Source organism: Cebus imitator, unplaced genomic scaffold (assembly GCF_001604975.1).
Source record: "Cebus imitator isolate Cc_AM_T3 unplaced genomic scaffold, Cebus_imitator-1.0 Scaffold346, whole genome shotgun sequence".
In the NCBI taxonomy this organism is placed as follows: domain Eukaryota; kingdom Metazoa; phylum Chordata; class Mammalia; order Primates; family Cebidae; genus Cebus; species Cebus imitator.
Genome location: NW_016107661.1, coordinates 37,443 through 61,583, shown reverse-complemented (window position 1 = coordinate 61,583; position 24,141 = coordinate 37,443). Strand labels below are relative to the sequence as shown.

The window sequence follows — 24,141 nt, the reverse complement described above, 5'->3', positions numbered from 1 at the left end:
AATATAGAGACTATCAAGAAGGGAGAATAAGCCAGTCACAAAAGGCTGCACGTTGTATGATTGAATTTCTTTGTTTTTGCTTTTTTTTCCTTTTTTTTCTGTTTTTGTTTTGTTTTGTTTTGTTTTTGTGGCAGGGCCTTGCTCTGTCATCCAGGCTGGAGTACAGTGGCATGATCACAGCTCACTGCAGCTTCTACCCCCCAGGCTCAAGTGATCCTCCCACCTCTCAGCCTCCCAAGTAGATGGGACTACAGGCGCCTGCCACCACACCTGGCTAATTTTTGTACTCTTTGTAGAGATGGGGTTTCACCATGTTCCCCAGGCTGATCTTGAGTTCCTGGCCTCAAGTGATCCTCTCACCTCGGCCTCCCAAACTGTTGAGATTACCAGCGTGAGCCACCACGCCCAGCTTGTATGATTCCGTTTCTATGAAATGTCCAGAACCTGCGAATCCACGGGGAGAAAAATGAGTGGTTGACGGAGGCTAGGGGAGGGGAGTGATTAATGGGTGATGAAAACGTACTGGAACTAATAGTGGACAGTGGCACAGCTCTGTGAATAAAAGGCATTGGACTGTGCACTTGACAACCGTGAAATGTCAAGTGTATGCATTATATCTCAGTAAAGCTGTTACTTTTTTCATTCATGGGGGGCAAGTCACGGCGTTGTAAGGGGTCTAGGTGGGCCTCATTGAGGTGACACTTGAGCAATTATTTGAAGGAGGAAACGAGCGTCCCAGGCAGGAGGACTATGGATGAAACCTATCTTGAAGTTTCCTATTTTCTTCAATATTCCTGAGAATTTGGGATCCTACTCCATATATGTTCGTTGATTTCATATAATGTTGCATTCCCAAATATTTTGGCGAAATCAAGGGCAGAAATCGCCCACGTCTGACCGATGTGCTTAGCTGCTCCAGCGCACCAGCGTAGGCGCACAGGCCGTTGAGGCTCCTGGTACCGCCCCACGCCCGTCCCCAGTTGTCCGGAGCCCGAAGCAGGCTCCGCCCTGTGTCAAATCCCGCCTCCGACTCCGCCCCGAGCGGCTACGACACCGCCGGCGCCCCGCCCCGGGACCGAGGTAACACGCATGCCCAGGGCCGTCTCGCGCAAGCGCTCTCTGCGGCTTCCCTTGACCTCTGACCCACCGGCCACCCTTGAGCCGGGGCCGCAAGGCCAGGAAGTCGGAGCCTGAGTCCCTGAGGCAGAGCAGCTGCCATGGTGAGGCCCGAGTCGGGCACAGCCCGAGGAAGGGAGGCCGAGTCGGGCTGGGAGCCGGGCGGCGGGCGCCGTGCGCCCCCTGCGTGCCCGGCAGGAAGCAGGGTCTGGGAAGCGTTGCATCCAGGGGGACCTAGGCCGGCAGTGGCGGCAGCGGCGGCATTAGGGCCAGAGAAAGCCGTCTGCGTGGAAGAGCCCGGGAAAACGTGGTCGCGCTGTGCCTAGCCCGCGTGTGAGCCAGCAGCCGTGGGCGGCGGTGGAGCGTGGGTCTGGCCGGTGAGCACCTCCCCTGGAACCTTACAGCACTGCAGAGTCGATGTTGCTATCTCCATTTGGAAAGTTGGCTTTTCCAGGAAAGTGGCAGACCTGGGGCTTGAACTAGGCCCCGAGACACCAAGCACGGAGCGTTTGTGTGATAGCGTTTTCTCGTAGAGCCAGTCCACAGACCTGTGCCGCACTGACTGTCAGGTCACGTGGGGAACCTTTCAACGTGCAGGCTCGGCTGGGCGTGGTTGCTCATGCCTGGAATCTCAGCACGTTGGGAGGCCGAGTCGGGTGGATCACCAAGTCAGGAGATCGAGATCATTCTGGCCAACATGGTGAAACCCTGTCTCTACTAAAAATACAAAAATTAGCCGGGCGTGGTGGCGCGCTCCTGTAGTCCCAGCTACTCAGGAGGCTTAGGTAGGAGAATAGCTTGAACCCGCAAAGTGGAGGTTGTAGTGAGCCGAGATCACGCCACTGCACTCCAGCCTGGGTGCCAGAGTGAAACCCTGTCTCAAAAAAAAAAAAAAAAAAAAAAAAAAAAGTGCAGTCTCACGCCTGTAATCCCAACACTCTTGGAGGCTGAGGCGGGCGAATCATGAGGTCAGAAATTTGAGACCAGCCTGGCCAATGTGGTAAAACCCCCTTTCTACTAAAAATACGAAAATTAGCCGGGTGGAGTGGCGTGGTCCTGTGGTCCCAGCTGCTTGACCCTGGGAGGCAGAGGTTGTGAACCGAGATCCTGCCACTGCTCTCCAGCCTGGGTGACAGAGTGAGACTCTGTCTCAAAAAGATATAAAAATTAGCCAGGCATGGTGGCAGGCATCTGTAATCCTAGCTGCTTGGGAGGCTGAGGCATGAGTATCGCTTGAACCAGGAGGCAGAGGCTGCAATCAGCTGAGATTGTGCCACTGCACTCCAGCCCTGGGAGATAGAGCAAGACTCTGTCAAAAAAAAAAAAAAAAAAGAGAGAGAGAAAACAGGTTCTTGTGCGATATCCCTGGAGGTTCTGCATATGTAAGTTCCCCAAGTGACTCTGTTGCAAGCAGTTTGGGGAGCACTTCTTAACTAATATAGTAATAAGGATAATGTAACAGCTAACAGCTTACAATTGCCAGCCCCTGAGCTAAGGCTTTATGTAGATTCTGTCATTTAGTGTTTGTGAAGTCCTGCTGTCATTGTTCTTATTTTACAGATAAGAAACCTGAGGTTCGGACAGCTTTGACTCCTCCACAGTCATGCATCCCACTGTGTCAGAGACCTCTTTGGAGCCCAGGGCTGTGTCCCAAGACTCATGTTTTTCTTTGTTTTTTGAGATAGGATCTCTCTCTGTTACGCAGGCTAGAGTGCGGTACAGCTATCCTAGCTCACTGCAGCCTTGAACTCCTGGGCTCAAGTAAGCCTCCTACCTCAAACTCCCAAGTAATTGGGCCTACAGGTGGGTGCCAGCACCCCTGACTAATTTTTAAATTTGTTTTAGAGATGGGGTCTTGTTGTATTGCCCAGGATGGGTCTCCTAGGCTGGAGTACAGTGGTGCGATCACAGCTTACTGCAGCCTCGACCTCCCGGGGCTCAAGTAATCCTCTGACCCCATCCTCCCGAGTAGCCTCAGCCTTCTGGGTAGTTGGGACGACAGGCATGCTCCACTATGCCCAACCAATTTTTTGTATTTTTCATGGAGATGAGGTTTTGCCATGTTGCCAGGCTGGTCTCAAACTCCTGGGCCCAAGCAGCCGTCCTGCGTCGGCCTCCCAAAGTGCTGGGATTATAGGCGTGAGCCACTGCACCCAGCGTGACGTATGTTAACAGGAAAAGAAAGTGCTTTCAGAAGGTATACATGGGAGAGCCTGAGAAGGTTTCACTCAGGGGATGGTGGATGATGTTAAGTCCTGAAGTATGTTGGGTTTTGACAGGGTCAGGGTAGAAGGGGGGATGGTCAGGATGGAGGAATTCAGAACAGCAAAGACCCTGCAGAGTCCACAAGCATGAGAGCAGCTCTAGGAGCAGAGGGTGTGGCTGCAGTGGGGAGAGAGGTGAGGGTGACAAGTTGAGCCCAGACCCATCACCGTGAATGTCAAGCTGGGGAGTGGACCGATTGTGTAGGCAGCAGTGGAGAATTGTGTGTACACTGGGAGATGGCCAGAACTCTCCCGCAGAAAGGGTTAGGAGGCGCCTGGAAACCCTGCCTGGGGACATGGAGTTCATGAGACAGCAGGTTAGCCAAAGCTGAACAGCCATATTCATTCAAATGCCTTGGGGACACTTGCTGTGCCAGCCACTGACCAGGCCCCGGGATGCCATGGCATGTGCTACAGTTGTGGTCCTGACCTTCCTCCTGCCTAGTTGTGATGCCAGCATCTGTTTGCAGGGGCCCAGGGTGACTAGAGTGTCCTTGAGAATCAGGCTGTCTGCTCATCTCCCCGGAGCCTGGGGCTTGGCCTCAAAGGCATGTTGCAGGCAAATCTCAAAGACACAAATAAGTATAAACCCCATTGCTGAGTGCCTCCCACAGCACTGTCTGTGGTCCCAACTGCTGGGCTCTGGTCCTGCCTCAGGCCAGGTTGCTGCCCAGCAAGGACATGCATGTGCTGCCCCCACGCGTCCTGGGGTTGGGTCCTGTGCTTCTGACTACTGCTTTCTGGCAGCCTCGTGGCCCGAAGTTGGATGCCACGTCAGCTGGGTCCTCTTGCCTGGGACCCTCAGGCCCAAGTGTCAGTCAGTGGACTATAGAATGTTTGGAGCCTCTGGGAGGGGCCTCAGGCAGTAGCTGTTTTGGTCACCCATGGTAGCTGCTGCTGGCAGAGCCCTGTCCCCATGAATGAGCTCTGAAACCAGCCTGACCCATGGCAAGAGCTCCGGGGACATTACGGTACTGCTTAGGTGGGTAAGAGGCTTGGCTATGCCATCTAGTTCTGGACCTGCCGCTGTCTGTCCACATAGTATTATGGGCATTGCCTCCTGAGGGCCTTATTGTCCTCTTGTGAGGACGGTATTATTCTCTCCATTTTGCAATTAAGAAAACTGAGATCGGCTGTGCACAGTGGCTCATGCCTGTAATCCCAGCACTTTGGGAAGCCGAGGAGGGCAGATCGTGTGAACTCAGGATTTTTAAGACGAGCCTGGGCAACATGGGAAAACCCCATCTTCTCCAGAAGAGTACAAAATTTAGCCAAGTGTGGTGGGTGGCATATGCCTGTAGCCCTAGCTACTCAGGAGGCTTAAGCAGGAGGCTGTCTTGAGGCCAGGCAGTTGAGGCTGCCAGTGAGCCATGATTGCACCACTGCACTCCAGCCTGGGCAACAATGTTGGACTCTGCTAAAAAAAAAAAAAAAAAAAAAAAGGTAGGCGTGGTGGCTCACGTCCATACCATAACCTCAACAGTTTTGGAGGCCGAGGTGGGTGGATCACTTGAGGTCAGGAGTTTGAGACCAGTCTGGGCAACATAGCACAGCCTCATCTTTAAAAAAGTTAGCTGGGTGTGGTGGCTCAGGCCTATCATCCCAGCACTTTGGGAGGCTGAGAAGAGCAAGATCTCGTGAGGTCAGGAGTTCAAGACCAGCCTGACCAACATGGTGAAACCCTATCTCTACTAAAAGTACAGAATTAGATGGGCGTGGTGGCATTCACCTGTAGTCCCAGCTGCTCCAGAGACCGAGGCAGGAGAATCGCTTGAACCCAGGAGGCAGAGTTTATAGTGAGCCGAGATCGTGCCACCGTACTCTAGCCTGGGTGACACAGTGAGACTCAGTCTCAGAAAAAAAAAAAAAAAAAAAAAGTCAAAACAAAACAGACAAGTTCAGAGAGGTTGAGTAATTTGTCCAGGAGCACACAGCTATCGAGAAACAAAGCTAGGGTTCTGGTCCCAGGTCAGCATGGTTCTCATTCTGCTTCCTCGCTGCTTCCCAGCACCCTGAGGGAATGTAGTACGGTGTTTTGTGGGCTTCACCCCTGAGGAAGCAAAGGACCTATATCAAGTGAACTGCCATTTTGAAAGAAGCTTTGTTACTTCAAATCGCCTGGTCCTTGTCAGGTTTTGTGAAACAATAGTAATGAATGAAAACCAATGTTTATTGAGCACCTGTTGTACCATTAGGCTCTGTGCCAGGAACTTGACAGGCATTATCTCATTTAATTCATATGACAGCTTTATTGGTGGCCACATTTTACAAGTAAGCAAACTGGGGCTCAGGAGTTGAGACCTTGTCCAGAGTCACACAGCTAGGATTGGCACACAGGGGATCTCAAAGCCTGCGGGTGTTATAACCATTACACTACACTGCCTCTTCTGGGAGATGCCTCTCGCAGGAACCTTGCTGGCCTCCATGCGCCATCCAGTCTGCTGTAACTTTGCAGGCCAGCCCCCCTGTGCCCTGCAGCTCTGGGCAGCAGAAGCCACAGGCCACCATGCCGCTTTGGTTTGAAGTGTGCAGGGGTTGGTTGGGGAAGCTCCCCAGTTATGGGCTCAGCTCTTTTTTTTTTTGAGATGGAGTTTTACTCTTGTTACCCAGGCTGGAGTGCAATGGCGCGATCTCGGCTCACCGCAACCTCCGCCTCCTGGGTTCAGGCAATTCTCCTGCCTCAACCTCCTAAGTAGTTGGGATTACAGGCACGCGCCACCATGCCCAGCTAATGTTTTTGTATTTTAGTAGAGACGGGGTTTCACTATGTTGACCAGGATGGTCTCGATCTCTTGACCTCGTGATCCACCCGCCTCGGCCTCCCAAAGTGCTGGGATTACAGGCCTGAGCCACCGCGCCCGGCCTCTCAGTTCTTAACATGCATTATTTTGCAATAGTCTAGTCATTGGCCTTGGCAGAAGAGTAAACAAGTGATTGCAAGGCCATGTGGTGGGAGGGGTAGCCTGAGACCTGAGCCATGTTCCAGGCTGAGGGGACCCTCTGCCTTTCACCTCTGTCCTCTGTCCTTCAGACAGCACCAGCATCCCATCCCTGAGCCTGCTGTTCCACTCAGGAGGGTGTTTAGGAAGGTGGTGAAGTCAGCTGAGACCACAGGTGTCAGCAGGTGTATCCCTGACCCTCCCATACCTGCAGCACAGCGGCCACAGCCCTACCCCTCACCTTGATCACAGGATGGTCATCTCTGGGTTCTGCTTTCTGCTGTGAAATCCAGAAGTTATGAAATTTCCACCTACTTGTGAAATCCTAACCCACTTGTGTTTGTTCATTCCCCTAATGGCCCATAATCACATCCGGCCTGTTAGGAAAGTGCAGGTCCTCAGAGGCTGAACAAGGCCAGTTCTGGAGTCTGGAATCCACTGGAATCTGTGGAGCAAGCCCCTCCAGCCTCAGGGTTGGGCTCTTGATACTTGTCAGCTTGCTCAGGCACCCTTCCTTCAGAACCCAGGACCCTGCGTAGTGACTGCCGTGACTGGTAGCACCAGCCTTGGGTTTCCCATCTGCCTCCAAGGTACCCACTGTATGTCCTCTGGCTAGTCACTGACTGCCGTGAGTTGTCAGGATTAAATGGCACAATGAATTGAACGTGTTTGGCACTGTGCCTGGTGTGTGGGCTCAGTTGATACTTGTTGATTAAAGGGAAACCTACCGAAAAGCACTGGGAAGAAAGGGGGAGTTACTGGGCAGTGCCACATGAGCTCTCAGCCTATGCCAAGTCTCCTCCAGGCCACACCATGACCCTGCATCTACGGCTTCGCAGTGACTGGGTCCTTTGTACATGCTGTCTATATATAATCTCTTTGTTTCACACAAGATCTGTGCGTCTTTCCATGGCATCTGCCAGATTCCCAGTTTCCCCGCCCAGCCAAGGCTGTTGGGGGCTCACAGGAACTCCCTTCTGCCTTCTCTCCTGCCAGTTTCGGCTCAACCTAGTCCCTCCATCTAGAAAGCCCTAGTATTTCTGTCATGATTCTACCTGCTCTGCAAAGCCCAGCCCAAAAAGAACACCCTTCTCTCACAGAACCCCATCTCAGCTGGAAGTTTTCCCTCTTGACTCTCTGTGCTTCCGGTCACCTCTTACTGAGTCTTCCCCAGGGCCTCCGTGGGGCGTGGAATCACACGTGCAGCCTTCAGGCACATTCAGCCTGCTGTGCAACAGTGGGATTCGCTGGCAGGCCAGCAGCGTGCCCAACCTGGGGCAGGGACCAGGCTAGCTTTGTGCTCAGGTGCTGATCAGAGTAGACTTTCAGCAGATGTTTGCATGAATGGGTGAACAAATGGCTGAACAAATGACAAATGGATGAGCCTGACTCTCCCTCATCATGTGGTCTGTGGTGTGTTTAAATACCATTCTGGTGGCCTTTTAGCTCCTTGAAGATGGAAATGGTTTTGTACTAAGTAGGCCCTTAGCAAGTTTGTTTTATTGAGTGGAGCCGACTTAAAATCATCGTACTTGGGAGAATTACTATGGATCTGTTTCCCCATTGGTAAAATAAAGGTTGGGGCTGATGATCTCAGAAACACAGGAAAACCAATCTTGGCCCCAAAGTTGAGGGGGAGATACTGCCAGGTCTGGTACCGTCCCTGTGTTCTAGCTCCCAGGCCACCATGTTTCCTCCTGAAGCTGGTGGCTGCAGCCGCTTTGCCTTTGCTCTGCCTTTCTTGAAGGATGAGGGGGGATCTCTTGGAGTTCTGTCAAATTCACCCCCCACCTGCCTGTCCAATGAGTATCTAAGCCACCCATCATGGAAGCTTTCAGTCAGGGTGCTTTGGAGGGGGTGGCTTTGGGAGCAGCTCTGTGCTTCATGACCTCAGGTCTCCAGCAGTCTGCTAACCAGGTGCATGCTTTGCCCACAGGCCAAGTACCTGGCGCAGATCATCGTGATGGGCGTGCAGGTGGTGGGCAGGGCCTTTGCACGGGCCTTGCGGCAGGAGTTTGCAGGTAAGCATGGGCCTGTCTCCCCTCTGGGATGGGAGCTCCTGTCGAGGTCAGATTTTCCCTGTAGCCATGGGCACCTCAGGCCTGATGGTTCTGCAGCGTGGGTGGCCTGGGGCACTTCCCATGGTAGGGGCATCCTTCATTGGGACCTGGTTAGCAAGAGCATCCAGGGCAGGAGCTGGCAGACTGGCCCATCTGGACACCTGGTTTTATAAAAATAAATAGTTTTGTACAAATAAGCTTTTTTTTTTTTTTTTTGAGATGAAGTCTCACTCTATCACCCAGGCTGGAGTGTAGTGGGGCGATCTTGGCTCACTGGAAGTCCTGCCTCCCAGGTTCAAGTGATTCTCCTCTCTCAGTCTCCCAAGTAGCTGGGATTACAGGCACCCACCACCATACCCGGCTAACTTTTGTATTTTTAGTAGAGAGGGGGTTTCAGCATGTTGGCCAGGCTGCTCTGGAACTCCTGACCTCAGGTGATCCATCCTCCTCAGTCTCCCAAAGTGTTGGGATTACAGGTGTGAGCCATGGTGCCCAGCCCTGGTTTTGTAAATAAATTTGATTGGAGCACAGACACGCCCACGGGCTGCTTTCAAGGCAGAGTTGAATGGGTCCAATGTAGGCTCATGAGCCGGAGAAGCCTAAAACATCTACTTTCTGAGCCTTTAGGGAAAGTTTACCAGCTCCTGATTCTAGGTTCTGGGGTCACTGAAAGGGAAGAGGTCACCCAAGGCAGCGGCTTTGGTGGTCTAGGTGACCGGTGGGCAGCCGGGCGCCTGCAGAGCACGCTCATGCCCACAGCTCCACTGTCCAGTCCCCACCGGAGCCTAAAGCTCCACAATTTGCTGTGCCCTGGGATGTGGGGGTGGGTTGTCATTTCATGGTCTAGGTTGGGGACTAGGAGCCAGGTTTGGTGGTCAGACCCTGCCCTTTTCCTCCAGTGAGGCACATCCATGCTCACTGTCCCAGCCACTACCCCCTAAAAAAGAAACCACTCCTGGAGAAGAGGTTCTTCGCCACCTCTGTCCCTGTGTCTCTCATCCTGTGCCGGTGGCAGGGGTGAGCCACCCACTTGGAAGGCCCAGGGCGAAGTCTGGGCTGCTGAGGACTGAGCCATCACCCACATGTCCACACAGCCAGCCGGGCCGCAGCAGATGCCCGAGGACGCACTGGACACCGCTCTGCAGCCGCTTCCAACCTCTCTGGCCTCAGCCTCCAGGAGGCACAGCAAATTCTCAACGTGTCCAAGCTAAGCCCCGAGGAGGTCCAGAAGGTAAGGCCACTGGGCTGCCCCAAAGCCTGAGGGGGAGAGGCTGCCAGGGCGGGAAGAGGCCTGGCAGAGAGGTCCAGTTTGGATGCTGTGGCCATAGCTAGCTTGGACTCCAGCTTGCTCTCACTCGTTAAGTTTTAGGCCCAAGGCAGGACAGTTTCAGCAGCCATGTCGCCCTCCAGGGTACCTGTCCACATCTGCCTCTCAGTGGCCACAACAGCTGCGTGTGGCACGCAGTGTGGAGAGGAGTCCTGTGGCTTCTCTCATGTGACCTCATATAGCCTGCCCGGCGTCTCTCGCCTACAGTCTGCAGCCCTCTCAGCCATCTCCTCTCCTCCGCAGAACTATGAACACTTATTTAAGGTGAATGACAAATCCGTGGGTGGCTCCTTCTACCTGCAGTCAAAGGTGAGTGGTCTTTGATTCTGGAAGGAGGGAAGTCACAGGACCCCCTCTCCTCGCTTGGGACTCAATTCCTGGCTGGGGGAAGCTGGCCAGCTAAGGACTTAGCACACAGAAAACTGTGCCGGGCCTTCCCATGGTGCCCCAGCCTCACGGAGTCCCCTAAACTGCTACCCCTCTGACTGCTTCAGCTCTGGGGTCCAGCCACTCAGGCTGTGTCACTCCAGACAGCAACCCTCCCTCCAGCAGCTGGGACTTGGAAGGAGCAGGAGCACCAGCGGGTGGGGTGCTGGAACCAGCTCTCAGCTCACAGAAGTCGCAGCATGCACTGGGCCCCTGCAGTCTGGCTCTGTCTCCCCAGGCCACCTCTGACCCTGGGGTAGTGCCGAAGGAAGCATTGGTATCCACCCACTGCTCTCCAAAAAACGGACCTGGGCCAGATGGGAAGAGGCTGTCCCATGTGGGCAAGGGGCATAGGGGAGAGGCTTAGCCTCCCAGCCTGATTATCTGTGACCTACCAGGTGGTCCGCGCAAAGGAGCGCCTGGATGAGGAATTCAGAATCCAGGCCCAGGAGGACAGAGAAAAAGGGCGAACGCCCCACACGTGACTGCTTGGCTCTCCACACCCATCCCGCCACCTCTAATTTATAGCTTGGTAATAAATGTCTTTTCTGCATTTCTTATGTGCATGGGTCCAGATTCCAGAGGGCAGGCTGCTCCTCTGCCAGTCACAGGGCTGTGTGTGCTTGGGTTGGGGAGGCAACAGCCTGACAGCCCAGAGGGGCCTGGCTGGGCAAGCTTGGCAGGCAGGCAGCCAGCCAGCCAGCCAGCGGGCACCAGCCAAGTCCAGTCACGTACAGGATGCAGCCTCTCCTGCCTCCACAGCACCCGTGCCAGCGCCAGGCTCCCTCCTGTGGCGCCCTGCCAGACCCCAGCTCCCAGTCACCATCGGGTGCCCCTGCCCTTCCCACAGTGTGGCAGTCCCCTGGTCCCAGAGCTCTGTTGGCAGCCACCCTGTCCCTGGGGTGAGTTTGAACCTAGCACCTCAGTCATCTGGGCATAATACCCCAGGATGCAGCTGGGGGAAGAGGTGCCTCTACCCACCCACTGCTTACTGAAGCCTCACTGGGCAGTAGTGGGCCAAGGACCTGAACCTTGGGATGCTCAGTCTGGAATCTCCCATCTCAGCTCCCATCACCTGTGCGCCCTCAGCACCTACCTCCTCCCCAGCCTTCGAGGTCCTGCTCTCAGTTGCCGATTGAGAGGGAAGGGCACCTGCAGGGTCGGGGAAGATCAGGCTGGCAGGGGCTCCGGGGCAGCGCACAGCCGGGCACAGGGCCAGGCTCCGGCACACCCACCACGCACAAGCCATCTTTGCAACTCACTTTTATTGTTTCTTTATAAACTTCCTCTCCCATGGAGGAATATATTGTTATAGTCATTAGCTTATCTCTTTTTTTTTAAAACTCTATGCTAACAGCAATGGAGCCAAGAGGAGGAAAAACATAGCTACGATAGAAAGGCACTTAGAACCTGTTAAAATACTGATATCCTGGAATGTGCAACAACAAACCAACGACAACCACAAAAAGTACACCGGCCCTTCCGAGCCTGGTCCGTCACCGAATCGCATGCTGAGCTCGTCGGCCTTCCAGTGCCCTGTTCCTCCGCTCCGCTTGAGTCAGAAACCCATGACCCCACCAGGGACTTAAGGCCTGGGGCCCTCACAGGGGTGGGGGGTGCTCGGGGCCTGCATGGGGCCCGAAGAAAGGAGACCAGCTCCCTCCTACCTTGCTCACAGCCCCTTCGAGGAGCAGAGCCAGTGCGGCGGGGCCCTGTCAGGGCTGGAGTCCGAAGCCCAGTGGCAGGGCAGGCCAGGTCAGGGTGACCCCTCTGGGACAGAAGGGCAGTCTGGGAGAGGGTGGGGTCAGCAAAGCTGCCAGAGGATCTGCAGGGCCACTGAGGACCCCAGTGCTATCCAGGCAGCTGCCTCGTTCTACAGATGGGGAGGTGGAAAGGCTGGGCCATTCCACGGCCTGGTGACAGCGCAGGCCTAGAAGCCAGAACTCCCAGCCACCAGGCGGGAGAGGGAGCAGAGGGGAGGCCCCAAATGGGGGATGCATGGGTGCATCCATCCCCCAGGGTGTCCTGGGATGGGATTAAGGGGCACAAGGCCTTCTAGCACCCTTAAATGGTTCTGGCCCCTGCCAGAGTCCTTGAGTGGCACAGAACCTGAGAGAGCCCGTTGGGTATTAGGGGTAGGGAAGCGCCTCTGAGAAAGCAGCTCGGAAGGAAAGAGCCTGAGGAAGCAAGTGTCACAGGTGGTCCTCCAGCCACCGCTTCCCTCAGGCCTTCAGTCCACAGCCTCCAGGAAGTTCCAACACAGCACTGGCCGGGAACCCCCTCCCCTGCATGCTGTCACTTGGAGCCCCAGACCAGGAGATGTGTCCCAGCCAGCCTCCCCTTCCTGGTGCAGGACCAAGGCCCGCAGGCCTCTGCGGGGGGGCACTGCCCAGGCCAGGCCCAGTGGGGATGGAAGCAGGAAGACCGGGCGCTGGGTCTGGCCCCACATGCTCCCTGAGCCAGGGCCCAGGCCACTCTGTCCTGGCACTACACCTGGCCTGGTACCTCCCCTCACCAGCTCAGGGGCCCTCAGACTGGCTTCTCACTGTCCTCGGGTGACCTATGGTAGAGGAAGGAGGCCCCCCGGGGTGCAGAGATGGAGTGGCCAGCTATCCCCTCAGTCTGGAGGTGGCGTCCCTTGGGCAGTGCTGTCAGCCTGGCCTGGGGTGAGAAGGACGGCCGCAGAGCGGGGTGCGGGGCCTCCCTTCTAACTAGCAGGAGGCACCTTTGTCCTGGGGAGCATGCTTCTGCCTGGGGCTTTGAAGGGGCCTGCATCTGTCTTGCTTTCCCTCTGGAGGCAGGGTCAGAGAGAAAGGAGTCCAAGGAGCCCCCAGGACAGGGGCTGGGTAAGCCTAGGAGGGATGGGTGGGCTTCTGGTCCCTGGGGGTCCCTCTCAGGAAGGGGAGCCTGGCGCCAACAGGGAGGGCAGATGCCGTCCCACCCACCCTCTCTGCTGGAGAAGGGGTAGTCATTGGGTGAGGAAGGTACCAGGGTGGGAGAGAAACGGGAGGACAGGGGCAGGGACAGGCCTGGCAGAAGCTGAGAGCTGGGTGGGGGAGCCAGAGGGGAGCGAGGCGTCAGCACCCAGGAGCACAGCTCCCCCCGAATGGCAGGCCAGCCCCACCCAGGGACCAGGAGACCAGCCATGAATGACCTAGCACCATCCTTACTCCCTGGCGGGCTAGGCTGGGGCTGCCCAGGCAGTAGGACATTATTGCTATTTCACAGAAGAGTTTCTGTTCGTCAGGGGGCAGTGCCAGGAGCTGCCGGCAGGGCCGTAATAGTTGTCCACAGGGTGGGTTCAGTTCACCACAGCCGGTTTGAGCAGCACGGAGCCCGGCGGGATGACCACCCAGCCAGGAGCCAGTGCCTCTGGGCTGCTGGCGGTGGAGTTGACGCCGGTGGACAGGTCTAGCACGGTGCCCGGCAGCAGGGGGAGTCCATCAGGGCTTGGCCGGGAGCAGCTGCTCTCCGTCCTTTCGAGGGGCGTCTTGCGGCCCTCCATGCCCAGGGCCCTGGCAGGCACTGACCCACGCCCCTTCTCCACCTCGCCCTTGCCACCAGCAGAGCCAGCAAGGAGGGAGACCACAGGCAAGCCCAGTCCGCCAGCCCCAAAGGGCGAGGGCAGCAGCGGGTTCTTGGCCAGATTGAGAGGCAGCACGGGGCCCGGCAGCCCAGGACCCATGCCCCCTCCACCTCCACTGCCCCCACCACTGCCACAAGCCAGGGCACTGAGGTCGAGGGGGCCGGGAGCCAGGGGCAGGGGTAGGCCAGGCAGGCCAGGGCCTCCAAAGAGGGCGGCTGGGTTAGGGATGATGATCTGGGCCCCGCTGACATAGGGGCCGCCATCGGGGGCAGGCAGTGGCGGCTTGGGGGGTGGGCGCAGCTGCAGGAGCTCTTGCTGCTCATGGGACACGAAGTGGCCGTGGGCCTTGATGTGCTTGCGCAGTGAGCTGGGGTCCGTGTAGCGCTTGTGGCAGCCGGGCATCTTGCAGTAGTAGGGCTTGTCCACATAGTGGGTGCGAGTGTGCTTAAAGCGGTCACTGGAGTTGGAATAGCGCTTGTTGCAGCCCTCATAGGGGCAGACGTAGGGCTTCTCACCTGCAGGGTGGTGCGGGGCTGCTGTGAGGGGAGTCTCCCTTGAGTCCCCATGCACTCAACATCCCCCGGGCCAAGCACTCCCTGGAAGCACAGATGCCCCAATTCTGTGGACGGGGGACATCCCCAGCACATGGCATGAGATCTGCCCCGGCAGGGCACAGAGGCTGAGAACCCAGCCTGGCTGAGTCCAGCTCTGCCTGGCCTCACCCTGCACCCTCTGCTACAGAGGGTGTGCCTTTCAGCAGCAGAACATGGCCTCGGAGGCCGGGCCCAGTGGCTCATGCCTGTAATCCCAGCACTTTGGGAGGCCAGGGCAGGCAGATCACTTGAGGCTAGGAGTTTGAGACCAACCTGTCCAACATGGTAAAACCCTGTCTCCACTAAAAATACAAAAATTAGCTGGGCTTGGTGGCAGATGCCTGTAATCCCAGCTACCTGGGAGGCTGAGGCATGAGAATCACTTGAACCCAGAGGCAGAGGTTGCAGTGAGCAAAGATCATGCCACTGCACTCCAGTCTGTGTGTCTCAAGAAAAAAAAAAAAAAACATGGCCTTGGAGATCACCTTCTGGCACAAGGTGCCCAGCACAGGCCTGGCCACAGGGAATGCTGCCTGGACACCACCACCCTCACTCAACAATGTGGCTCAAGTTTCACCAGGCATCTGCTGCTACCCCGGCTACAGGAGGGGGCCACGTGTAGCAACTGACCGCTTGACACATGGCTTTCCACCTGGAGATGTGCTGCCAATGTGAAATAAACACTAGGAAAAAAGACACCAGCTTCCTGAGGCTTTGTCATGAAATGAAGAACTTTGGTATCTCACCAATTTGTCTTTAATACTGAATTGATAAAACGTTGGAGGTACCGGGGTCAATGAACCATATTGCAATTAATTTCACCCATTTCTTTTTTTTTTTTTTGAGATGGAATTTCACTCTTGTTGCCCAGGCTGGAGTGCAGTCGCGTGATCTCGGCTCACTGCAGCCTCCACCTCCTGGGTTCAAGTGATTCTCCTCTTCAGCCTCTCAAGTAGCTGGGATTACAGGTATGTGCCACCATGCCTGGCCAATTTTGTATTTTTAGTAGAGACAGGGTTTCTCCATGTTGGTCAGGCTGGTCTTGAACTCCCCACTTCAGGTGATGTGCCCCCTCAGCCTCCCAAAGTGTTGGAATTACAGGTGTGAGCCACCGCACCCGTTCATTTCACCCATTTCTTTTTATTGTTTTTTTATGCATCGATTAGGAAGTTTAAAATTATGTCTGTGGCTCCAACAGCCAGAGCTGTCCTGCTGTGGGCCTGGGCTGTAATGAGGAGTGAAGCCGACCCAACCTCAGCGATCACAGAGGTGGCACTAGTCAGATGATACAGACGGGACCCAGGAGATGGCACTGGTGCTCCAAGAGCACGTGCTGGGTGGGGGTCTGACCCTCAGGGAGGCTTCCCCCAAGCAAACTGCATTGGAAAAGGGACCCCTGGATGGCCCTCATCTCTGAGGCTCGGGCCTTGCTCATAGTCCCCTCGTCCTGGGGCCCTGCCCAGCTGGTCTCAGCTGAGCATCCCCTTCATGGGCTGAGCTGCCTGGCCTGGCCTCAGCCTCTTACCTGTGTGTGAGCGGTTGTGGATCTTCAGGTTCTCCAGGCGGGAGAAGCTCTTGCTGCAGGTCGGGCAGCGGTGCGGCTTCTCATTGGTGTGTGTTCGGATGTGGATAAGCATCTTGTACCTGTGCCAGGGAGGGCAGGGGGCGCGGCTCAGCTCGCTGATGACCCTAGCCCTCCCTCCACCCCTCTTTCTCTCCCCTCACCTGGCGTTGAAGCCTCGGCCATGGCGGGCACAACCCTCCCAGTGGCAGCAGTACCCGGCATCCTTCTCGGGCTTGACGTGGTAGTCGTTGACGTGGTCCACCAGGTCTTGCAGGAGCTCAAAGAGCTGGTTACACTGTGGGGGCCGGGAAGGGTTCTGAGCCCATGAGGGGTGGCCTGCCCAGACTCCATACCACTCTTCCTGGCCCCCACTCACCTTGGCCCAGCGACACACTAGCTGCTTAGGCAGGGGCAGGTCTGGCGAGAGGCACTTGTCCTTGGGAGGGGTAAGGAAGGAGGAGGCAGGCAGGTGCAGAGTTCCCCCGGAGCCCAAGGGAAGGAAGAATTGGAAGGAGCTGGGGACACCGTCCAAATAGCGCAGTGGCTGGAAGTCCTGGGGTGTGAAGGGAGAGCTGGTCAGGGTCCCGCTGGCCCAGGGCCCCACTGGCCCAGAGCCCCCCTGTCCCATCTACAGTGCGTTGAATGGTGTCCTCAAACATTCAGGTCCCCCTCTCCCCAGCCCTTAACTGTGCATGTGGCCTTATTTGGACATAGGGTCTCTGCAGATGTCATCAAGTTAAAATGAGGTCATATTAGATTATGGTGGGCCCTACATTCAGTGACTGCTGTCTTTTTTAATTATTTTGTTTTATTTTATTTTTTGAGACAGAGTCTTCCTCTGTCACCACGTTGGCCACAAACTCCTACCTGCCTTGGCCTCCCAAAGTGCTGGGATTACAGGCATGAGCCACCATGCATGGCAAATTTTATTTTCTTAATTAAAAAAAATTAAATATGGGCGCCATGGCTCATGCTTGTAATCCCAGCACTTTGAGGAGGCCAAGGTGGGTGGATCACTTGAGGTCAGGAGTTTGAGACCAGCCTGGCCAACATGGTGAAACCCCATCTCTACTAAAAATACAAAAAGGAGCCGGGTATGGTGACGCATGCCTGTAATCTCAGCTATTCGGGAGGCTGAGGCAGGATAATCGCTTGAATCCGGAGGTGGAGATTGCAGTGAGCCAAGATCATGCCACTGCACTCCAGCTTGGGTGACAGAGCTAGACTCTGTCTCAAAAAAAAAAAAAAAAAAAAAAATATATATATATATATATATATATATATATATAACTAGAGATGGGGTCTTGCTGTGTTGTCCAGGCTAGTTTTGAACTCCTATGCTCAAGTGATCTTCCCACCTCAGCCTCTGAAAGTGCTGGGATTACAGGTGTGAGCCACGGTGCCTGGCCATGACTAGTGTCTTTATAAGAGAAAGCAGAGAGATTCAGAGACAGACGGACAAAGGCCGTGTGAAGACAGGGCAGAGCCTGGAGTGAAGCAGCTACCAGCCTAGGAGTGCCAGGCATTGCCAGAAGCCAGGAGAGAGGCAGGGAAGGTTCTCCCCCAGAGCTTTCCAGGTAGACTCCAGCCTCCAGAACTATGGGGGGTAACACGTCTGGGTTTTTTTTGTTTTGTTTTGAGATGGAGTCTCACTCTATCACCCAGGCTGGAGTGCAGTGGTGCAATCTCAGCTCACTGCATCCTCCCCCTCCCGGGTTCAAGCAATTCTGCCCCAGCCTCCCAAGTAGTTGGGACTACAGGTATGTGCCACCATGCCCAGCTAACTTTTTTCTAATTTTAGTAGAGACGAGGTTTCACCGTGTTAGCCAGGATGGTCTTGATCTCCTGACCCCATTATCTGCCCACCTCAGCCTCCCAAAGTGCTGAGATTACAGGCGTGAGTCCCCATGCCTAGCCTACGTCTGTTGTTTTAAACCACTCAGGGTTGGGGTACTTGGTGGTGGCAGCCCCAGGAAACCAGTCCACCCCTTTCCCTGGAACTCTCAGCCTTCCTTACCGAGGCACTGGGCACTGGAGGCAGGTCCCCGTTGCCCTGGCGCTCGGGGGACAGCGAGCTGCTGCCGTTGGGGGAGTCCAACCCAGATGGTGGTGACAAGCTGAGGTCCACGAGCGGGGCTGCTGAAAAGCGTCCCTCCACCTTCTCAGGGAACTTGGAGTTCAGCAGGAAGCCTGAGGAGGGAGAGGCACAATTCAGGGAGTGCTGGCACACGGAGGCCTTGGGGGGCCAGGTCTTCCTGCCTCCGAACCCCCAATGTGACCTTGGGAGCAGACACCCGCCACACTCCCAGACCATGCTTGGAGCTTGGAGCCCTGGAATCTGAGGAGCACCTGTAGAGCTGACAGATGTGTGACGCTGCCCACCATCTCTGACATTCACCAGCTGCAAGAGCTTGGCCACCAGGAGCCGGGAGTGGGAAGTGTCCGCTTTACAGACGGGACTGGTCTGGCACACAAGTTAATAACAGAACAGGACTCGAACCCAGGGCCCTGGGTCCCTGTCAGACGGGCAGGTAGGAACCTTTCTAACTTTTCCCAAGCCCCTCCAGCCTCAGTGCTCCCTCTTGAAAAGTGGCAGGTTCAGGCTGGGCTGCTCCCCACAGCGTCCCAGGCGGACAAGCAGTGAATCTGGTTCTTAGCTAAATCTGCACTTGGAGGCAGAGTAGATGCAGTGCATACCACCCTGGGCCTGAGCACTGGGCATCCCTTAGAGGCATCTGCTGGGCTGGGACCCAGTCTCTGCTGTCCAGGGTGCAGGTCCTGGGACTTCTGCCACTCCTTCTGAATGCCTGGTTGCCCAACCAGCTGCTCCAGCTCTGCCTAGCGGCCTCAGTTTACATTGTGCACCAGCCACGTGAACTGGGCATTGCAGCTGTCATCCCCCTGAAGACATACACTGCCGGGCAGATGGAAGGACAAGCACGTGGGCTTCCCGTCAACCCGAACCTGAGAGGGGCTGCAGCCACAGGCTGGTGGACACACTTGGCCATTCTCCCCATCACCACAGCTGGATCAGGGTGGCTGAGTCCCATGCCCTGCCCAGGGCCAGTACCTGAGGGCGGGGAGCCTGGAGAGCCAGGTGTGGGGCTGTCGTCCACCAGGCCCAGCTCCCTGTGCAGAGCGCGGGGCCGGACTACACCCAGCGTCCTCTCTCGCTTCTCTCTTGCCGCCCGGAGCTTGGTGATGCTCAGCTTCAGGTCGAGCGGCTCGTCCAAGGAGTGCATGGTGAGGAGGCTAGAGCTGGAGGTGGCAGCAGGCAGTGCTCCCAGCTGGTCTTCAGGCAGGAACCTGGGGAAGGACAGGAGCTGTGCTGTGGCACTGGGACCCCTGACTTTTCCCCAGGCTGCACTCATGACCGTCTAACAGGAGCAGGAGCAGGGCGCAGTATGAGGTTGTCTCCTGGGTAGGACGACCCTGCAAGGGACCTGGCCTGCAGCTATCATGGGAGGACAGCCAATGACTTCCTCAGAGATTTCACATCCGCTTCCCACAAGTCTCTTGGGGAAGACAAAGCTGATGTTCTCCATTTTGCCATGAAACTAAATTTTATTTGTTGACAGGATCTCGCTCTGTCACTCAGGCTGGAGTGCAGTGGCACAATCATACCTCACTGCAGCCTCAGCCTCCTAGGCTCAAGCAATTCTCCCATCTCAGCCTCCCTGGTAGTTGGGACTTACAGGTATGCACCACTCCTGACTAATTAAAAAAAAAAAAAAAATTTTTTTTTTTTTTTTTTTTTTTTTGGGTACAGATGGGGTCTTACCATGTTGCCCAAGCTGATCTCGAACTCCCAGCCTCAAGCGATCCTCCTACCTTGGTCTCCCAAAATGCTGGGATTACATGCCTGAGCCACCAGACTCGGCGAAACTGAGTCTTTTTTTTTTTTAAGATGGGGTTTCACCATGATGGCCAGGCTGGTCTTCAACTCCTGACCTCAGGTGATCCGCCCACCACGGCCTCCCAAAGTGCTAGGATTACAGGTGTGAGCCACCGCGCCTGGCCAAAACTGAGTCTTTTAGAGGCATCCCCTCAGATGGCAGAGCAAAGAAGTACCAGAATATCAGATTCAAGGCCTAAAGCCAGATCTTCCAGGAACTGGCTAGCAGAGTCCCAACAGCCATTTCTGACAGAGGAGGAGCCATGTTCAGGACTCCCGCCCTGTTTGACCCTAAAGATCTAGAACCAGGCCAGGGGGCAAGGAGCATCCTCCTAGGTGGCCAGCAGGCAGCCACGCTCACCTTCAAGAAAACAGGCTGAGAGCTCGCACCAGGCAAGCTGAGGAAGTGGACACAGCCAGGGGCCCCACCTCCCTCCCTGCAGAGGCCTGGAGGAGAGGCTTCACAATTCAGGGAGACCGAGGGCTCCAGGCCACCACCAGGGGGCAGCTGGGGAATGCGGCCTGGCCAGGCCAGCTGGGGCAGGGTCGGCAGAGTCGACCAGCTCTATCTGGTGATTAACATATAAATATGTAGAAATTATTTTTTTTACTGGAGATGATATTCTTTTAATATAACTTCCCATGCTGTAATTTCATCTTTTTAAAAAAATTTTTTTTAAATATTTTTTTAAGATGGGATTTCACCGTGTTGGTCGGGCTGGTCTTGAACTCCTGACCTCAGGTGATCCGCCTGCCTTGGCCTCCAAAGTGCTTGGATTACAGGCATGAGCCACTGCGCCTGGCCAATTTTATCATTTTTCTTAGCATGTTTCACTGGTATCATTTTCATTTTCTTTTTGGAATGGAATCTCTCAGTCACCCAGGCTGGAGTGCAGCGGCACAATCTTGGCTTACCGCAACCTCTGCCTCCCGGGTTCAAGCAATTCTCCTGCCTCGGCCTCCCGAGTATCTGGATTACAGGTGTACACCAGCACACTAAGCCAATTTTTCTGGTTTTAGTAGAGATGAGGTTTCACCATGTTGGCCAGGCTGGTCTTGAACTCCTGAGTTCAGTTGATCTGCCTGCCTCAGCCTCCCAAAGAGTTGGGATTACAGGTGTGAGCCACCACGCCCAGCCTGGTGTAATTTTCTTCACATGCAAATGATCTAACAGTATCCACTGACCCAAGAACAAGGTCAGTGCTTCATTCTAAACCCAGCCTTCACATTCACAGCAGGGGTCTTTTACCAAGAGGTGAAACATGGTATTTCCTTGCATTTGTTCATTAGGATTACTATACCTTGAAAATCTATCTGCCACACAGTCACACGGTGAGGTCCCGTCATATCAGGGTATTTACTCAGTACCAGAGGGCAGCCATGGTGGACGTAACTACTACATGGTGAAATACTTTGGATATTCTCACAGCATGGCTGTGAGTGGCAGAGCTGCCCGGATGCTCCCCATGGGTCAAGACAGGAGGGCAGCCCCCACCTCCTCACTCAGGGCCTCGATCCAGCCTTCCCTTGGTTCTGAGCCCCACTCATCCATTTACCCCAACAAGCTCCCCTTCTGCCCTGACTCTCCAAGCAAGAAGGGCACAAAATGGTCCCCTTCACTGGAGACCCTCTGCTTCTAGGGACACATCCTAAGACCCCACCCCAACATGGCTGACATGGGGGTCTCAGCACAGGGAGGCTGCCCACCTTTCCAAGGTTGTGTCATCAGAACCAGGGCAGCTGCACTTGGCCGTGGGACCCAGGTCTGCCACTCGCCCCTGTGGGAGTGGTCAGATTGTTTGAATTTGCCTCCCAGGCCATGAATGGACCAGGGGATCTCAGGGATTGGCGGGGGGAGGGGCAGGGTAGGGACCAGACCCTGGCCAGCAGGTGGCTGGGTGACAGTGATGGATGGAGCTGGGTCCCCTCCATCGTTTGTCTGGCTGGACAGGGAGCTGCCCTCGGCCTGAACCCCCGCCAGTTACATGCGTCTATCCGTGTCTATCGTCCTTCTACCTGTTTATTTTTAGACACAGGCGCAGTCCAGCCTCCCCGAAGCTCCTCTGTGCTGGGAGCCTGGACGGGGAGGAAGGAAGTAAATATTTATGCTGATGAAGAATTCAGGAGCCAGGAAGGGCTGGTGGCCTGGTCCCTCAGCTGGCCCAGGGCCACAGGCCTCCCCACAGCCTCTGTCCTCGCCCCCACCCCCACCCTTCCGGAGAAGGGGACCACAAGGGCAGGATGGTTTGGGAACTGGGAATTCAGCTGACGGGGACTCTCACTGGCAGCGCTGCCCAAGCAACATCCTTTGGCACCTGCCCCACTGCCTCCCCAGGATAGATGGGGACTGCGGGGAGCCAGGGGCCCTGGGCCACCTTGTTCTTAGGGCCTGCAGGGAACACTTCCCCAGGAGGAGCCTGTCTCCCAGGGTGGGGCCAGCCACACCACCCAAAGCCAGAGGGGAGACTCCCGTGCCCCTCCTTTCATCAGCAGGCCCAGTCCCCAGGGGCACCCCACACACACTTCCTGCCGCTGGGTCCTGCCAGGGAGACGGGTTCATTCCAATGCAGGCCAGAGCCCAGCCCAGTGCCTGCCTCCCTGCCCCCGTGAAAGGAAGGCACTGCCCCTAGTCCTACACCTCCCAGCACCCCTGTTCCAGGCCCTCCCCATCCAGAATTTTTCCTCCTATGAAGGCCCCACCCCAGAGGGGAGACAGTCTCTGACCTGGCCTTAGTCCTGACCTTGGCCAACCTTAAAGCCTCCCCCTTCTACCCCCCCCCCACACTCGCCTGCAGCAGCCAGTTCTGGGCTCTGCTCTGCGCTTTGTTCCCAGCTGGGTGAAGGGGGCAGGCAAGAGCCAGGTTCCTGCTCTCCTGAAAGCCTTGGAGGCCCGGATCGGGGAGCCGCGGGCCTGGAACCTAGGAACCCAGAGTGAAGCCTACGAGCGGGTGGCCATGGCTCTCCCCAGCATGAAGCTGGCTGCCTGGCTCTGGACAAGCTCAGCCAGAGGCCCCAGGTGCTAATTACTGCGGGGTCCCCAGGGCAAGAGCCGGCTCTCGGTCAGATGGGGGCACCCCGTGGGGGCTCCCCGGGCGCAGTGCAAGGCCCGCAGGCCCCACGCCCCTCTGTGCCTTCTGGCCTAGCTTCTCGTGCCTCAGTTTCCCCCCTGGTGGGACAGGGTGGCTTGGAGGACGCACAGAGCCCAGGGCTGCGTCTGGAGCGCCCAGCCCGGGATGCGCGTAGCGCCCCCACACACAAGGGCCTAGGGGTTTGGATGAGCGGTGGGGGCGTCAGTGGGGGGTGAGGGCCGCCGCGGTGGTCGCGGACCCAGGCGCTGCTGCACGGCTCCTCCAACTGCAAAAGGAACTAATTAGAGAGGGACGAGCAGTAGGAAGCGGCTGCGGCGAGGTAGGAAGCGGGCGGGGGCGGCCGCAGGGACCACCGGGGTGGCGGGGGTTGCGGGGGACCGCGCCCGGCCCTCCCCACCCCCTCAGGGCGGGGGTCACCCTGAGGGTGGGCTGGGCGGGCCCCCCGCCGCCCCGGCTGAGACAATGGCTGCTATTGTGTGCCCTCCGGCAGCCAGAGCAGACGGCCCCCAGCTGCAGCGCTGGCGGAGCCACCCGGCCCCCCGACCCCAGGCCCTGGTCAGGCCAGGTAGCCGAGGAGCCCGCCCCCCAGCAGGCGGGGCCTGCTACTGTCCCCACCCTCCCTACTGGAAGGTACGGGGCGGCCCAGCACACTCAGGGAAACCGAGGCCCAGAAGAGGAAGGTAAAGGACCATTAAGCATTTGACCACGTGGCAGGCCCATCTCTCCACGGATTCACTAAGCCCTGTACAACCTCTCCTGGCGGTAGCTGCTGGCATTTTCCTGGTCTCACAGATGGGGAAACTGAGGCTTGAGATCAGCGGGCCAACTGGGAGCTGGCTGGCGTCTTGCTTTGAATAAATTTCCTAGACCAGGTGTGGTGGCTCATGCTTGTAAGCCCAGCGCTTTGGGAGATAGAGGCAGGAGAATCCCTTGAGCCCAGGAGTGCCACAGCAGCCTGGGCAACACGGCAAAAATCCCGTTTCTACAAAAAATACAAAAATTAGCTGTGCGTGGAGGCAGGCACCTGTGGTTCTAGCTACTCGGGAGGCTGAGGTGGGAGGATCGCCTAAGCCTGGGGAGTTCGAGGCTGCAGTGAGCCAAGATCACACCACTGCACTCCAGACTGTCTCAAAAAATGACAAAAAGGCCGGGCGCGGTGGCTCAACCCTGTAATCCCAGCACTTTGGGAGGCCGAGGCGGGTGGATCACGAGGTCAAGAGATCGAGACCATCCTGGTCAACACGGTGAAACCCTGTCTCTACTAAAACTACAAAAAATTAGC

General features: G+C 56.3%; 2 protein-coding genes across 4 annotated transcripts in view; one reads left to right on the top strand and one right to left on the bottom strand.

The window, feature by feature from the left end:
- The first annotated feature begins 1,084 nt into the window (after positions 1-1,084).
- PAM16 (presequence translocase associated motor 16) lies at positions 1,085-10,687 on the top strand. Of its 2 annotated transcripts, none has more exons than XM_017505955.2 (5): positions 1,085-1,220; positions 8,256-8,340; positions 9,474-9,610; positions 9,950-10,015; positions 10,531-10,687. In XM_017505955.2, the coding sequence occupies exons 1-5, from the start codon at positions 1,218-1,220 to the stop codon at positions 10,615-10,617; spliced, it is 378 nt and encodes a 125-aa protein (XP_017361444.1). In that variant the 5' UTR covers positions 1,085-1,217; the 3' UTR covers positions 10,618-10,687. The 2 variants fall into 2 exon arrangements, with proteins under 2 accessions (XP_017361444.1, XP_037586401.1); XM_037730473.1 differs by lacking the exon at positions 1,085-1,220 and adding an exon at positions 1,245-1,493.
- A 691-nt stretch (positions 10,688-11,378) lies between these two features.
- GLIS2 (GLIS family zinc finger 2) overlaps positions 11,379-24,141 on the bottom strand; it is a 24,066-nt gene continuing 11,303 nt past the window's right edge. The window contains exons 2-7 of one of the 2 annotated variants that reach the window (XM_017505958.2): positions 18,946-19,181; positions 17,893-18,065; positions 16,252-16,428; positions 16,037-16,170; positions 15,837-15,955; positions 11,379-14,233 (exon numbers count right to left, since the gene is read on the bottom strand). In XM_017505958.2, the coding sequence (XP_017361447.2) occupies positions 13,434-14,233; positions 15,837-15,955; positions 16,037-16,170; positions 16,252-16,428; positions 17,893-18,065; positions 18,946-19,117 (1,575 nt within the window). In that variant the 5' untranslated portion in view covers positions 19,118-19,181 and the 3' untranslated portion in view covers positions 11,379-13,433. Of the gene's footprint in view, positions 14,255-15,836; positions 15,956-16,036; positions 16,171-16,251; positions 16,429-17,892; positions 18,066-18,945; positions 19,182-24,141 lie in introns of both variants that reach the window. The other variant, XM_017505959.2, reaches the window with a different exon arrangement.